General features: G+C 39.3%; 1 protein-coding gene across 1 annotated transcript in view; it reads left to right on the top strand.

Annotated features, from left to right (window-relative positions):
* NYAP2 (neuronal tyrosine-phosphorylated phosphoinositide-3-kinase adaptor 2) overlaps positions 1–17,200 on the top strand; it is a gene marked incomplete at both ends in the record, with an annotated part of 261,901 nt that overhangs the window by 123,470 nt on the left and 121,231 nt on the right. Inside the window, one exon of the mRNA XM_079710196.1 lies at positions 14,371–15,465. Coding sequence (XP_079566322.1) covers positions 14,371–15,465 — 1,095 coding nt within the window. The remainder of the gene's footprint in view (positions 1–14,370; positions 15,466–17,200) is intronic.

The following is a 17,200-nucleotide window of genomic DNA, read 5'->3' as shown; positions in this document are numbered from 1 at the left end:
CCTAAATGGGAATAGAATCTAACAGAATGGATATATGTATACGTATAGCTGATTCACTTTGCTGTACAGCAGAAACTAACACAACATTGTAAATCAACTATACTCCAATAAAAAAAATAGTAATAAATAAGAAGGTCAGAGAAAACCTTTTGAGGAGAATTGAAATGAAGTGATGGAGCAAAGCTTGCAGATATCTGGAGGAAGAACAGTCCAGACAGAGGAAAGAGGGAAGAGCAAGCACAAAGGTCCTAAGATTGGAAGATGCTTGGCAATTAGGAATAGGAAAGGGGCCACTGTGGCCGGAGCAGGGTGAGCAAGAAGGACATGAGTAGGAAAAGAAGGTGGAAAGATAGGCAAGCATTGGTTAATGTACAGCATTACGAAACACAGTGAGTAAGGACTCCACAGCATCTCCAGTTTTGAACCATTACAATCATTCATTCAACACATATCTTAAAGCTCCTGCTATGTCCCAGAGCCTGGGTTAGATGCTGGGTATGTAAGGCGATGAAGGCAGTCAGGGCTCCCATGGAGTGAACATTCCCAGGCGGACACAGGCAATCACAGAGGCAACTGTGTTTTACTGTGATAGTGCTTTCATGGGTGAGGGAGAGGGTGTTAGCTGGAGCTCAGTAAAAGTTCACCTAGACAGCTGCAATATAAAGATCATTATTTATTTATTTATTTTAGTGGTAAGCAGTTTTTTTTTTTATTTACAAAAAATTTTTTGACATCTTTATTGTAGTATAATTGCTTTACAATAAAACAATATTTCTCCTGTAGTAGCCTGCATACATCGTTCTATTGTTGCATGCATTATGTTATTTAGAAATATTACATCATCTGCTGACCCCAGTCATCTGGGTCCTGGACTGAGGGACCACATCTTTTCATCTGTTTCCTTTAATTCAGCTCTGTGTCTGGATCAGGCTTTCACCTAATTCATGGCAGTGAACATATCATGCAAAAGACATAATTAAAGTCTGGCTTCCCATCCTTGAAATGTTCTGGACCTAACTGTACCTTAGTGAAAAGAATAGAGGGTTATGAAAACCTCACCAGAAATCTGCAAGACCTGGAAGACAAGGTGTGGCAGGAAAGAGTGGGAGCAGAAATTTGGATTACGGGTGCTTTTTCTACTTGTTTTGTCAGCTGTGAGTCTCACTTGCTGGTAAATCCTTAGAAATTATATGTGTTTTGTTTCCCTTTAAATGGTAAATTCATGGGGGGAAAGAACAGTTTCTGCTATGGCTTTGTGTGGGTGTGTGACAAATGATACATAAAGGAGGAAAACAATTCTTATCCTTCGAATCTGTTCACAGAAATACATAGGAAAATTTTGAGAAATCCAGGGCATGTGGCTTCCTGCTCATTCTAAGGGCATTTACCATATGTGTCCAATGTCTCAGTTATCTCTGTGCCTCTGGAATTTTGGTTATTGTTTTAAGCAGCGTGCCGGCATACCCACTGGAAAGCTCTTATTCTCTGCTCTAAGTGCTGTGTACTTTAGGGTGATTGTCAGAGGTTTTTAGGACATGGGTTTGATTGCAAAGAATCCTTATCTCCAAGGTAACACCGACATTCCTATTGGCTGAGAACAGTTTGTCCTCCCTGTTTGGGTCTTTGTGCTATTTGAATAGCATCGTAGGAGCAAATTTACTTGAGAGCGTTCAGAGTCCAGGAAATGGAAGAAGCAGCACTGTTCCCAGTTATCCTGTGTGCTTGTTCTATATAATTTGTACCTGCTGAGTGACCCAGGACACCACCCCAAACCTTGCTCAAGGTTGACTTCTCCTCACGTAATCTCCCCTCTTGCACACCCCTTGCCCTGAGCTCTTTTGTATTTGTCTTATCTCTACCTAAACTACCATCTTAGCTTGTAGAAACTTGGACCACATTTTTCTCCTATTTTAATTGGGACTGCTTTTTCTGCTTCTCATACTACGATTAGTTCTTTCTACATGGATCACAGATAAGATGTGTGATGATGAGACAAGGTCTACCCGCTTATCTACTTCATTGCAAAGTATTTTTGAAGTGAAATGAATAAAAAGTATTTGGAATGAATGAGCACTATGAAAGTTTACATCTTTTTCTTTGTGACTTTGCAGAAATTTTAATTCTCTTCTAAAACAGGCACTGTGCTGGGAACTGGGGCTTCAGAGGTGAGGAAAACAAACATGATTTTCCTATCTAGGGGAGAAGGAGGATATTAAACAATCAGTAGACGTGCACCTAGAAATGAGGACACAAAAAAGAGGAGGGTTCCGGGGAGATTATTTTTAGATTGAATTTCCTGGAAAGACATCCCTGAGTGAAAATTAAACGAAGACTGAAGCTTGAAGTAGGGGATGGCAAGGGTTGGAGAAGGTTCTGGGAAGGGCATTCTGGGTGTAGTGAGTCCTTGGCGGGGAATCGTTGTCTTGGTCTGAATCACTGAATCATTGTGGCTGCAGCGAGTTCTCAAAGGGACAAGCACTGTAAGCTATGGCTGGAGCAAGAGATTTGAGGCAAGTGGTGGAAAGTCTTATTTATTGTAATGATTATGAGTCATCATTGCCAGGTTTTGAGCAGGGGTTGGGGAGTGAGTTCATGACATGTTCAGAGCTAATTGATTATAGTAATTACAACCGTATATGTAAAGGATCTGATCAAGCATTTTCATTATCACAAAGCAGGGCATTTCTGGGTGTACAGGGGATAGCTAGATAGATAGACTCATAAATGTATATATGCTACATATGTTTTATACACATATATGCATGTATATACATATACACACATATACATGCATACATACACATATGTATATGTATATGCATGTATACACACGTACATAGGTGTATATGTGTACACACACACATAGAAATTCAAATTTGAGTTTGAAAGTACACTTTGAGACTAGGATTAGAGCATTTCTTTAGATTCCCATTATTATTGTGCAAAGCAACTGCCAGTGGAAGTTTAATTTGTAGATTAAAATCCAAGCTGATATTTAAGTTAGATGTTTAAGGTGTGACTTGGAGATAGAAAAAATACTCACAAGGAATAATCTGAGGACAATAATATGAGAACAATACAGACTGGGCAAACCATAATGTCTCTCTTTTCTTACATTTTAGGTTCAGAATTCATGTCAACCTGATGACTTTATTGTAAAGAAAAGATAACAAACCTAAATCTAAAACTGAAACTGCAGTCGTCATACTGTCTGAGTAATAAAAGGCTAGATTCACATATAACCCATGAATTTATCCAAGATGAGGAAGGCTAAAGTCTCCTCTGGGATGCTGCTTCCCATGGCCCACTGTTGGCCTGCCTGTTTGGAACCCCAGCTCTGAAATTACTGTGGATTGAATAGAATTGCCAAATAATAGGAGAAATAAGAGAGCAAAGCTGATTTCTGAGGCCTCTGGTCCAAAAGTCAAGGTTTATGCTCTCCCATTGTCCAATGCTGCTTCAGTCTGTGCTGTGTTTTCAGTGATCCTTAAGAATTCAGAATCAAAAAAGACCAGTATCTGTTCCTCCTGGTCAATGAACTTCTGGCATGGGTCATACCATCTGCTCCCAAATAGAACCATTTTCCTCATTTGAATTTATAGAAAGGTAAGTATGGAACTTGTACAAAGGACTTGCTAAAGAAGAATTATAGGGTCATCAGGGTTAAATAAAAATTGTGCACAAACAAAAAGAAATCCTTTCTCTTTTCCAATCCCAGTCTGCACAAATGGAGGGTAGACTACACAGGGATAATGGAATATCTATAATATCCCAAACTCAATGACATAAATATTATACAATCTACATGCTCATTACATGCATAGAGCATAAAACAATAGGATGTTCTTGAGACGAGCCACCTCATCTTTCAGAAATATTCTTTCTCTTTTTTTAAAATCCAGTCACACCCTTCTTGAATTTGAAGCACAGAAAACAGCTCCTAATGTCATTTTGCAAAACCTAAAGGGTATATCTGTGGTTTGGAAAAAGGAGAGTTTGAATAAAAGTGTTAATCTGTTGAATTTTCTGCATTGCCACACACATGCTGTGACTTCCATCCTACATTTTCTCTTTTGCTTTGATTTTAATTGCATTTTTAAATTAAAACTCACTCAAGAAAAAACATCTTTAAAAAAATTAATATGAAAAGAAACTAAGAGTGCAAACACCGAAATGGTAATGTCCAGAAAATTCCAAAGCCTATATATCTCTAAAGGAAGGATTACATCTTCCAAAATAAATTCACTTCTATTATGTGGCTGTACATAAGATATAAACCTAATACCAAAGGAAACTGAAATAGTGATCTCATAGTTCAATGAACATAAAATCTATATTTATTTAGGCAATCACTCATTTTACAGTTTCCCAGAACTGGTAGGCTCGCGGGCACTGGCGCCATTAATTTTGACAGCTCAGTGCTAAATAAATGTGAAGTATGCATGAAAACGTACGCTCTCATTACATATCTTCCAATGTAGAGAGATTTTTAATGAATACTGATACTAATTGATAATGATATTGGCTTTACTTTTTAAGCCCTTCCTATGGCCCAGGCAGTATGCCAAACACTTCAGGTCAGTGTCTTTTTAAACCCTCACAACATCCTGTGAACATGCGTCATTACAGTCACTTAACAGTTGAGTTCAACAAGGCTTACAAAGGTTAGAGTTGACTTTCCCAAGGATATACAACTACTAAATTGGAATTGGAGTTCAGGTTAATTGGATTCATGAAAGAGTATTGGTGCTGTTTATTTTTAAAAAATGTTTAAAACCCCCTTAACTATATATTTGTAAAACAAAAATGCATCATCATCTATAAAGGCAAATTATTCTTTGACTGTATGGCAACTACAGTCAGATCACCTGGGTTCAAAGCCAGTTTCTACCACTTGGGCAAGTAATTTAATTTCTCTATAATGTAATCTCAGTGCCCATAAAACAGGGTTTATAATAGCATTACCTCCTAGGGATGTTATAGGTATTAAATAAAATAGTCTCCCCAAAACACGTTGCCTGATACCAAAAAATGCAGTTGATACAGGGTAACTATTTTTGTTCTCCTCCTTCTTCTTCTCTTTTTCCTCCTCTTCCTCCCCCTCTTTTTCTTCTTCCTCTTCCTCCTATATTTTCATTACAGATGTTGGCACACATCAACACAACTTCAGTGAAATTGAATGAAATGTCTTATAGTTCTGTAACTTCATACTGCTTCCTCTGGGATCTCAGGTACTTTAAAAGGTCACAAACACTTCTATCTTCTTATCTCAACCAGAACAGATTTAAAAAGGATAATCCTCAGTAAACTGTATCTATGGAACTGCAGGGATTTGGCTTCCACAAAGTTGACTGCCCAACGGACAGGGGAAAATGTTCCAACCGTTCATCGGATTTTTCTCCCAACTTAGTTTTCTTTAACATTGTATCATCCTGGGTTGAACCTAAATTAACTGAGCTTCTATTGGGTTCTCAGCATCACGCATTTTCCATGGCTATTTTTTTGTTATCACATTTTTTTCCTTCAGGACTCAGGAAATTAACTTATTTGCTTACTTCCTTTCTCTGCAGGTAGTGATGCTGCAAGTGATAGCTACTGTGAATTTGTAAAGCTGATGGCTTCAAAATATTTGGGCAAAGGGATAAAGAGTTATAACCAAGTGGTTTAATAACTCAGCTATGCCTAAGTTTTAAATATATGTATTACTTTCTCTGACTTGGCCTTCCTAAGTATCATTTGATTGGCCACACTATGTGGAGGTGATTGGTATGCATAGATAAAACCAAGAGAGTTTTTGGTTTGGGGAACCTGTAGTAATGTAGACATAGAGTTTTATTTAGGTTGTTTTTTAAAATAAGACTAGTCTTTAAGATTAAGTACACCTAAAAACTCTAAGGAGATCAACTTTCATTAAAACACATTGAAAATGGAGGGAAGAAGGATGAGTATCTGAAGGAATGTATGAGAAAGAGAATTGAAAAATTTAAGTCATTATGCTTACATAATAAACCAACTGAGAAACAAACAAGAGAAATATCCAGTGTGATTAAGTACTGATTGGATGGTCATGGAAGACTTCTCTGAAGAAGTGATTTTTTTTTTTTTTGCTGAGATCTGAGTGCTAGGAAGAAACCAGCCATGTATAACTCAGGGATGTCAAACAAAAGCCAGAGCTGGACAGTAAATGGTAGAACTAGATTTTATTTAGGACTATTGCAATAGGGGAAAAGAGACCTCAGTATAGAACTGAGGTCTATTCCAAATACAGTATGGGGCAAGTGGGAATTATTAGAGCTAGGAAGCAGGGTGGGAGTCATTGGATGGAAAATTACTAAGAGGAAACACAAGGGTAAGGGGCGATTTCTGGCTAAACTGACCTAAGAGGATTCTTGCTGAAGACAGGCCAGGATGATCAGACATCACTGGGAGTACGGTGAAGGAAGGGGAACACAATCAGATATCAAGGGTGATCAGATATTGAGGGTGGGCGTTTCTGGGTAAACTGGATTTGGCAGGATTATTACAAATAGTGGATTCTACAGGGAAGTGCATAGATAGGCCTAGAGGAAGGTTCAAGAGCCCAACTACTGTTTTATCAAGGAAAGAGTTTTTGTCAGTTGTGGAATCTAATCGTTTAGCATCCTGTCTGACTGAGACCATCCCTGCAGGATGGTCTTTCTCCCTGATGGATATGTTTCCTCCAGTCCTTTTCTCTATTCCTTCTCAACTTGTGTAAAATTTGGAATGGCAGGTGGAGTCTGAGAGGCTGCAGTAGTGTAGCCAAGGAAAGGTCCGCAATACAGCCACTCTCTGTTCTTCCCAATTGGGCTATGTGTAAAGGACATCCCATGACTAGAGCAGGGGGAGACTGGGGAACAAGATATTTCCCTGGGATGGAAATATCAAATTGGATATTTGTGATCAACTTTATAAATAGAGTCATGTCTCTTTAGGAATGCTGGCTGCCTGTCTGGACAGATTCCCATGCAATGGTGTTATTGTGGTGAATTTTCCCTGGTAAAGTATTGGCTTTTAATCTATAAACTCAGAAACTCCATCATTAGATGTCTAGAATAACCAAGATGTCAAAGTAGCCGAGCTCAAAAGAGATGAGTACATGTCTCTCTTTAGGCTGCTATAACAAAACACCACAGACCTATAAACAACAGAAATGATTTTTCACAGTTCTAGAGGCTGGAAGTACCTGATCAGGGTGCCAGCACGGTCATGTTCTGGTCAGGTTCCAGGCAGCAGACTGCTGGCCTCTTCAATGTCCTCACATAGCAGAAGGGGCTAGGGAGCTCTGTAGGGTCTCTTTCATAGGGCCATTATTCTCCTTCATGAGGGCTCCACACTCATGAACTAATTAACTCCCTAAGGCCCACCTTCTAACACCATGACATTGAATGTTAAGATTCCATTATATGAATTTGGGGGTGGGGAGGACACAAACATTCAGATCATAGCAGTGTATGAAACCAGAATTTTACCTTGCTGGTTTCTAATGTGAAATATATGCATAATATTTTGGAACTCACTCTTATTAAAAAGTTTCTTTATGAAACTGAAGTTAGAGAAGGAATGACTTGTAAGAATCATATAGGTCAAAGCTTTAGGTTCTATCAGTGTGCTGGGGCCATCCCCACATAGGGATATAACAGAGGACCAGATCCCCTGGGCATTGCTGTGAGGGTCCACCATCTTTTGCTCTGTGAGTTTCCTGGTTTTATAATCCTTGTGACTAAAAAGATCCCCTCTGTTTGTTCTTCCTTTACATATGTTAATACCTTCCTTCTGATTTCAATCCAGTCTTTTTGACCAGAAAGTATGTAATCTCTTTTTATATCTCTTCTCTGAATCATCCTGTGGTGATTTTGTAATACTCAGAAGGCAATCTTACTTCTTTAATTTCCCTATTCTGGTAGGATTCTTTCTGTATCCTCAGGGTGCACACTGTACCCTAGTTCTGTGAAAATAACAATAGCATTTTCTATGAGATAGCTACATAAAACAGGAAATTAATTTTAGGATTCTTTTTTCACTTATCTATGCTGTGCAATAAACTGACCCAAAATGATATGGCTTAAAGAAGTAACAATTTATTACTTATTATTTGGTGAGTTGAGTTGGCTTGTATAGGTAGTTCTTCTACTCTATGTGTCATTGGTTGGGGGTCTCTCATTTGGCTGTATTCAGCTGACAGGCGGGATGGGTTAGAAGGTCCAACAAGGCTTTACTCACATTCCTGGACTTGCTTTCTCCTCCGTGTGGACTCTTTGAAAAACTAGGTTGAGTTTCTTCATAGCTTTTTGGTCTAAGAGGTTTTACATGGCAATTGGCTTTTCAGATAGAGGAAGTGAAAGCTGTCAGTTCTCTTAAATTCAAGATTCAGAATATCACTTCCACCACATTCTGTTGGTCAAGGTAAGTCAAGGCCTGCCATGATTTGAGGAGAGGGACATAGACCACCTATTGAAAGGTGGGAAACACACAAGGAAGGAAGGAATTAAGGGTGGCTCCCTCGGAAGACTGTCTATCACAACTTGCCTTCAAGTCCCAATATTTCCAGTAGGCAAATATTGCCCCAAAGTTTCATTGCATTACACCATCAGATTGAAACCCAGGAGTTCATCATCTAAATCATGCCCATGTGGCACGTTGAGTGAAATTCCTCATATGCAAAGGTCTTTGAACTAAAAGTACAATTTATCTGCTCTACAAAACCTTACATAGACTGGCAGGTCAGGAGCAGGAAAACTGCAGGGTACAGTCTTGTTCAAAAAAGTAGGAGCTTGAGAGAGGGGAGTCACATAGAAGTCACTGGTTCATAGCAATTCGGAAATCCAGTTGTGCACATGTGCCCAGTTCTCCCTATTCGGGGGCAGAATTTATTGATTAGGGCCCAGCTTCCCCCAGTTTTTGTTCTCTGTGGTTCTTAGTTTTGCTTTCTGAGCTCTTAAATCTGCCCTTTTAGTCATCTTTTCTTGTTCATAAGAAATGCCCTGTATCTAACTTAAGCCAAGGCTCTTTCATTCCCACTCAACTTTAAGACCATAGTGTTGATCCAGTTCCATGTCTTACACTGTTTCCATCCACACTTTGATCTGAATTCTGTGTTTTCATTGCTGGCAGATCCAGGATGGTATTACAGCACAGATACTACAATTCCAAATCTGATCCTTTTTGCACATTATCGCACTTTCTTGGTCCCACTATAAACAGACCAAGGGTATTTGTAACTCCCATCCCTTTACAGACCTCTTAATTTAAAAAATAAAATAAAATAAGAAAAGAACAATTTTGTGGATGGTATTATGGGGCTTGTGACTGAAAATAAAAATATTGCTCAAACCTCTGGAATTGTGAGTTGTGAAAAGAGAGTTATTGTGGGCACAATTCTGCTGAAAGTGGGAAATGTGTCTCTCACCTTCTAGAATCAGCCAGTTCAGTATCACAGAGTGTGGCCGTTACTTCTGTTCACTGGACTCTAATTTCCCAGTTTGAATTACCTATTTAAATATATCTCTGTAACCAGAGCTCTTTAAGTATACCTCTATAACCAGGCCATGCGATATTACCACTATAAGCATGGGTTAGAAGACCTTTTAAAATGATACTTTATGCCATATACAAAATAATGAATTACAGAGCTTTCCCCCCTTATTTATTTCCTTTGTTTTAAAAGTTATAAAAGATTGAGTTGACATTATGAGGTTTTTTTCAAGTAGTTGATAAGGCATTTATATTTCTTCATCAGTGATACATGGAGTTTAGGTTGGATAATCTCTAAGAGTCCTTCAGATTCTGGGAGTCTGTGACCAAAGAGACTTTCCATCAGGGGAAATACCCACCTGTGATGTTGTCTCTTTATTCACTTCTTGGGTCAAAACCTGGTTTTACACTACACTTTTTTTTTTTAATAAGGAAAATATTATTTCAGAAGGATAGCTTGACAAGGAACATGGCAGATTTCCAAAATTAACTCTGAAAGACAGATCATCTGGGCATGACTGAAAGCCATGCATTACCTTTGTGCTCAGATATTTCACTTCCAAAATGTCACTTTCTGCTTATTCAATGCTACTGTCATTATACTATTTTAAGCATGAAATTTGTGTTCTGGAGCTGAACAGGGATTATTGCTTCTATCTTTGGACTTATTAGTAATGATTTAAAATTCATTTAAGAGCAATAAAAGTCACCTTTTTATTGTGGTTGAATTTGGTTAAGTGTTAAAATTTGCAATGCAATTTTTATTGTCTTTTATTAGCAGTAGTTCAGCATCTATGTATGTAGATCAAGACTATTTTTAAGCAGCTTCTAAAGAAATAACTTTTGAAACATGAGTTTTTCCTTAATTTTTAATTCCCCAGGGTGATGTTAAACTAGAATAAATCATGGGGCAAAGTTGCTAAAAATTTCAGACTTTTTCTTATTTGGGTAAACAAAGAGCAAACAAAGCAGATATGACAGTTGAAACAAAATTTCATATTTACTCAATACATGGAATAAGGTGAAACCAGATGATGTCGCAAATGCAGAGAAAAATCGTTTCATTAGAGATGAAATTATTCCCTCCTCTGACTTTTCAGAGAGAGCCATGAGATTGCAAGGAGGATGTGGAATGGGAACCAGACATTGCCTGGAAGAAAAGTCTCCCGATATTGAAGGAATGAATCTGTTTATTCATCCCGATTGGCTGTAATTTACTTATTGCTTTACTCACTAAATAATCCTCAGTTCTCTCATTTTAAATTTGGATTCATACAAAGGAAGAGGAGCAGGAAACAAAATGTGTTTGAATTATATGAATCTGCCTGCATTAGGCTCTTTTCATCACACAGGGAAGGGGAGAGGGTAGAAGCTTGCCCAGATAATGAAGGATTTGCTGGGCAAGGTTGTCTGGAGAATTGCTTCGATGGTGGGCAGCAGAACATACAAAACCTAGTGGAGCAGGGAGTCTATATGCCAAAGCAAACAACAACAGAAAACAAAGAACATCTAGAAAATGGTTCTAATTAAATAATATGGCACATGCCTTGGCACGAATCAGAAGTTGGAGCATCAGATCAAGAAGAATCAGAATAACAGGCAGTGTGGTGGAGGGATGCTCCTGGGTGTACCTAGAATCAGCATTTCTGTATTCAGCTGTAATATGCTCTCTGTGATGTGGCTTCAGGGGGAGGAGGTACCGGGCAAGGGAAGCTGCGAGTTACATTTAAAAGACTGGGAAAGAGTTAAATTAATTCTTCAAGTAGCAAAGCTTATTAAAGTATTACAGTTCCAGAGGATGAAAAGGTGGGTGCTCCGGAGTTAGCTTTATGGGGTCTTTACATAGGGATCAATCAGTATTCTCTTGTCTATGTCATCTCAAGCTGACATAACAAAATTCCACAGACTGGGTGGCTTAAACAACAGACATTTATTTTCTCATAGTTCTTGAGGCCAGAAGGCCAAGATCAAGGTGCCAACATAGTCAGTTTCTGGTGAGAATTCTCTTCCTGCCTTGCAGATGGCAACCTTCTCACTATGTCCTCACATGGTGGAGAGAATTAGATAACAAAGATACCCCAGTGACTCCTCTTATAAGGGCACTAATCTCATCCATCATGAGGACCCAGCCCTCATGACTTCATGGCCCAATTATCTCTCAAAGGATCTACCTCCAAATAACATCACATTGGGGGTTAGGACTTCAACATATGAATTTGTGGAGGGGACACAGTTCAGTCCATAGCAACTGTCAATTTCGATTACTTCAGAGTCATCATAAGAGTCACATATTATACTTAATCCCCCTCATCAGATAATACCTGTACTTGGTTTGGTACTGAAGTTGTCCTAACAGTACAAATAAATTATCACAATTTCTTCATAATGAATAGTTATCTTAATTCTAATTATGTTGTGTTCTAGAATAGAACCTTTTTCTTTCTTCCACATTTCATAGATATGGCAGGTCTTTATTTCATTTTTTTCTGATCTTTGGGGAAACAAAGTTGCATATTCTGAGCGCAACCCAAACATTGGTCTTGCTTATTCCAAAGGCCGCCTTCTAATCTATGTGGGAAGAGGAATGTTGGTTCCAGAGAAGAGGCTGTTGCTTCCCTGAATATCATGTCACTCTCAGCTCTACCACTGATCTCTAGCTTCCTGGGAATCCTGGGTTATGATCTTCCCTCAATGCAGTGTTTCTACTTAGGCTTGGGCTCTGCCTGTCCTGTTATTTCTGCCCGTACAACAACCCAAGTCTATTTTAGGGAAGGGTCAAAGAAAACGGCAGTGAATTATAACTTAGGAACCAGAAAAAAATGAAAATCTTATTCTAAGTGATTTTAAGCATATAATGAAGTTATCCATCTCATGGACACACATTCATTCCTAGCTTTAGGTTAACTCTCCATTTACAGAACACCTTGCTGCTTCCCACACCATCCAGCTCCTAGAACTCAATAGTCAGTGGCAGATATTCCTACAGTGTGAGTTACTTAGCCTAGGATGACACACTGAGGTGGAGCATGGCAGGAAACAAGCTTCTGAAGAATAATCTGGATGCACTTTTGTTCTAAGTCCCGGCTCTTTCAAAGTCCCTCCACTTCTAAGTCAATCTCACTCATTAATTTATGGGTTTACTTTATTTGGGCTCCAATTTTTGTATGTAAGCTGATGATCTATTTGAATCATATGAAAATTAACATACATGGTAGATTTCAAAACCAATAAAAATGTATGACCAGTAGGAGATATAGAGAAGAGCTATTGGTCACTTTGGGTCTCGCCTAAAGAATTATCTGGATGTTTTCATTCCATTGTGTCCCTAGGCTTTTCCCTTTTGACACTAAAAGGCTCTACTGCTGTATTGTCCCCCTGTAAAATGGCATCTCATTTTTTCCTATTGTAAATTAAGGAAAAGTTGACATACATTAAGAAACTTCCCTTCAACAAGCTGCTTGATTGTAGTGAGTGAAACCATCACCATGGGTACAATGGAGTAGAATATTTGAAAGCAGGAATGACCTAGAAAAGCAAAAAGATATAGCCACTGCTAGAATATTTAATGGGTTCTCTTTCTCTGAAGGCACGATTGATGCATAAAGCAGCTACCTAACTAATCTTTAAGCACTTGCTTCACCTATAGTAAGTTTTAGAAAAGCTCCTGTGTCATAAGTTTTGCTAGATGAAAAAAACCCCAGAAAATTTGGGGTGTTTCCTGGTTTGTGCCTCGAGACCTCCCCTCCCTTCAAGCTGCAAATTATAGAGAAGCCTGTTCTTTTCTCATAGGTGTACACCTATAAGCTATACAGTCAACTTACATTATATGCTACCACTTACCACAAGCAACTACATTCTGCCACATTGCATAAAAATGATAATCATTGTAATCATATATCAGCACAATGAGATAATATCAAGACTCCAGTACTTTCCCTGCATGCTAAACAATTGATTGCAGTCACAGACACGTTGCCAGCCGGTTCCAACCTACTAGATGGGGTCAGAAGTTTATGTTCCATTACAAGGGGGGCTTCCCGTAGGCTGTGGGCTGTACTTGTATGCATATCTGTTGTGAGTTTCCAGAAGTTATTCTTGAAGCTTACACATCATTCTCTGGATTATTCTTTTGTAAAACTCTCTAGGGGGTTTTGATGTGTCAGGGTAATAAATTCATTCCAAGACAGCATTTGAGATATCATAAGAGATCTTATGAACTAAAACAAATACACCATAATCAACAATACCTAGAGATTTGGAGATTAACTTGTCTAACCTCATAAAATGTTCACATCAATTTCCCCTGAAGTATCAGACCCATCTGTATAAAAGTTATTGATCTGAACCAAGACAGAGATTAAGTCTAGCAGGCTGGAACATTTTTATCCCAAATAAAAGCAAGATGTGATCATGTGTAATAGCCACATCATTTAAAGGGCTCAGTCCCCATGGTATTTTTGTAACCATTTGTACTAAGAGAAACTCTATATTTTTTCCCCTAAGTTTCTTTGTTGCTGAATTCTTAGAGGTTGATTTTTATGAAATGTGTGATTGTTTTTATCCAGTTGTGTCATCTGAAGTTTCTATTTAGGAATTCTAAGACAGAGGGATCAATAAGTCCTGGTCTTAATGCATTTATCCGTGCTGGATTATTTATATTAGTTTGAAGATACATATTACTACTGTTCTTGCATCATATTTTTCTAAATATGGAAATGTTTGACTTTTGTTGGATTTGTAGTCTACGTCTCCAGCTTGAAACGCATTGCCCCTCCCCTCAAATGTTTAGAGTAGTAAATCCACCTGAAAGTCATATTTGAAAGCTTTCCTATTGTACTCATCTGTTTTACGTTTTCTTTTTTCTCCTTCTTCTTTTAGTGTCAGCCAAACCAAGACCCCACAGTGATGAATATTCAAAGAAGATTCCTCCTCCAAAACCAAAACGGAATCCAAACACTCAGCTCAGCACATCTTTTGACGAAACGTATATCAAGAAGCACGTGCCCCGGAGGACCTCACTCCCTCGGGACCCCTCCCTCTCCCAGGTCAGCAGCCCCTCAGGGGGCCCCGAGGAGGAGGAGCCCGTGTACATTGAGATGGTGGGGAACATTCTCAGAGACTTCCGGAAAGACGATGATGACCAGAGTGAATCCGTCTATGAAGAAATGAAATACCCCATTTTTGACGACTTAGGCCAAGACTCAAAGTGTGACCTTGACCATCACAGTTGTTCTTCACAGTGTGCTACTCCCACGGTGCCTGACTTGGACTTGGCCAAGTCCTCAGTGCCATATACCCCAAAGGGTTTGCTCTGTGACATCCCTCCGCCCTTTCCCAACCTGCTTTCTCATAGACCCCCGCTGCTGGTGTTCCCCCCGGCCCCTGTGCAGTGCTCCCCCAACTCTGATGAGTCTCCGCTCACCCCCCTGGAGGTCACAAAGCTTCCTGTGTTGGAAAACGTGTCTTATATGAAACAGCAGGCCGGGGCGTCACCATCCTCCCTGCCGTCTCAGGCCTCCGGCCACCCTAAACTGGAGAAAGACCAGGCCGGAGCCTTGGGACCCGTTCCTGCTGCCTCGGTCCTCTCCTCGTCCCCTCCCCCGCCTTCCACTCTATACCGAATGCAGTCTCCCCACGGCTACCCCAAAAGTCACTCTGCCTCCCCGTCACCCGTCAGCATGGGCAGGTCCCTGACCCCGCTCAGCCTCAAAAGGCCCCCGCCCTACGACGCCGTGCATTCAGGCAGCCTCTCCAGGAGCTCTCCATCAGTGCCTCATTTGACCCCCAGACCGGTGTCGCAAGATGGGAGCAAGATGGTCAATGCCTCGGTCAATACCTACGGGTCGGCTCCGAGTGGCTCCCGGTCCAGAACACCCACGAGTCCTTTGGAGGAACTAACTAGCCTCTTTACCTCGGGACGCAGCCTTCTGAGGAAGTCGTCCAGCAGCCGCCGCCCTAAAGAACCTGCAGAAAGTAAGTGCACAGACGCTTTCATTTGTGACTTGAGGGCAGTGAACCCCGTGATGTACAGATAAGGCACGTAGTAGTGATATTTGGTCCTTTGAGTTGAAATCTCAAGATGTGTGATTTTGCTTTTGCCATATCCAAGGAAATAGTGCATTCTCATGGGTGCTTAAAAGTGAAAGACAAAGGCAGGGCAGTCTGAGTCAGAGAGATGAAGATGCTGCCCTTCCGGGTTTTGAAGATGGAGGAGGGGGCCATGAGCCAAGAAATCAGGAAACCTCTAGAAGATTGAATAGTCAAGGGAACAGATTCTCCCCTAGAGCCTTCAGAAGGAATGGCAGCCCGGCCTATAGGCTTCATTTTAGGCAAGTGAAACCCATTTCAGACTTCTGCCTTCTAGAATTGTAAAGTAATAAATTTGTGTCATACTTTTAAGACACCAAAAAAAAAAAAAAAAAAGAGATAATGCATTCTGAGAGAACTAAAAGTGATGGTCTGCACAATATAACATATTAAAAAGAATCAGTTTTAAATTTAAAATAAAGTGTAAGATCTAAATTCTTCAGGGGCTCTGGGAAATCTAACAAAGAAAACAGACAACTATAAAATTTTTAGGTACATGTCTTGATTTGGGGGGGAAATTATACATTCAAACATGGAATTGGTTAAGTGTTAAAATTATCTTGTATTAAAAGCCTGCTTGAACAAATCTGTATTAGAAAGCCTTTGCTGCACAGAAAGCAATTCGAATAGAATCATTACTTTTTTAAAAAACAATGTATGATTCTCTCCACATACTTCATGTTGTTACATTCTTACTTTCCTGCTAAACTAGAATAGGCTCACTATTTCCCTTTTAAAACCCTTGGTAATTAGCATCTTATTCCCATGGTACTCTTCCTATATCCATCAATATATAAGTTACAGAAAGATCACTAAGTCACAAGTAGGAGGGGAATGTTATATTTACTCCTGAATTTCAAAGGCCAGGGAATGTCTCTATCTGAATGGCTAATCCTTTTGTGAGCCCCAAATCACTGCCTAATGTTATTGTAAAGTCAAAACAAATCCCAGTTTTCTCAATGTTCATTTCATTAAATGACATTGCTTTCCTTTATTTAAAAATGCCTTAGGGCACCTAAGCTGAAAATTAATCACTTACATCTCAAATGATCCCACCACAGTATTTTATTATTCTACTCATACAGTTACATTGAGGACCTTCTTTAAAGGAAAAGAACTCTTCAACATGTCTGATGAAGATGATGATGACACTCCTTAGATAATTAATATTCATTAGTAGTTAAAAGCCATTTATCTTGCCTTTTTTTCTCTTTAACCAGAAAGATTTATGAAAGCATTAACCACTTAAATAATTCTACTCCCTCCCCCCCAATAAAAACATTTCATTTACCTGACTGAAAGGCAAAAACTTCTCATATTTTAGACATATCTTGAATTAAATACATACATGAATATGCTAAAATACTTTTAAAATTATCTTAAAAATTGAATTAAAACTAGAAACCTCCTATTTCTAGAGTGGTGGTTCTCAGCGGGGGTGATTTTGCCCCCAGGGACATTAGCAATGTCTGGAGACATCTTTGGTTGTCACAACTGAGGATGCTACTGACATCAAGTGGGTGGAGACCAGGGATGCTCCTCAACAGCCTACAATGCACAGGACAACCTGCTACAAAAATAAAAAAAAAAACAAAAGCAAAGGAGAGAAAAAAAATGATTA

Source organism: Hyperoodon ampullatus (genome assembly GCF_949752795.1).
Source record: "Hyperoodon ampullatus genome assembly, chromosome: 8".
In the NCBI taxonomy this organism is placed as follows: domain Eukaryota; kingdom Metazoa; phylum Chordata; class Mammalia; order Artiodactyla; family Ziphiidae; genus Hyperoodon; species Hyperoodon ampullatus.
Note: the sequence above shows the minus strand (reverse complement) of the source record. Positions and strands in the feature narration are given on the sequence as shown.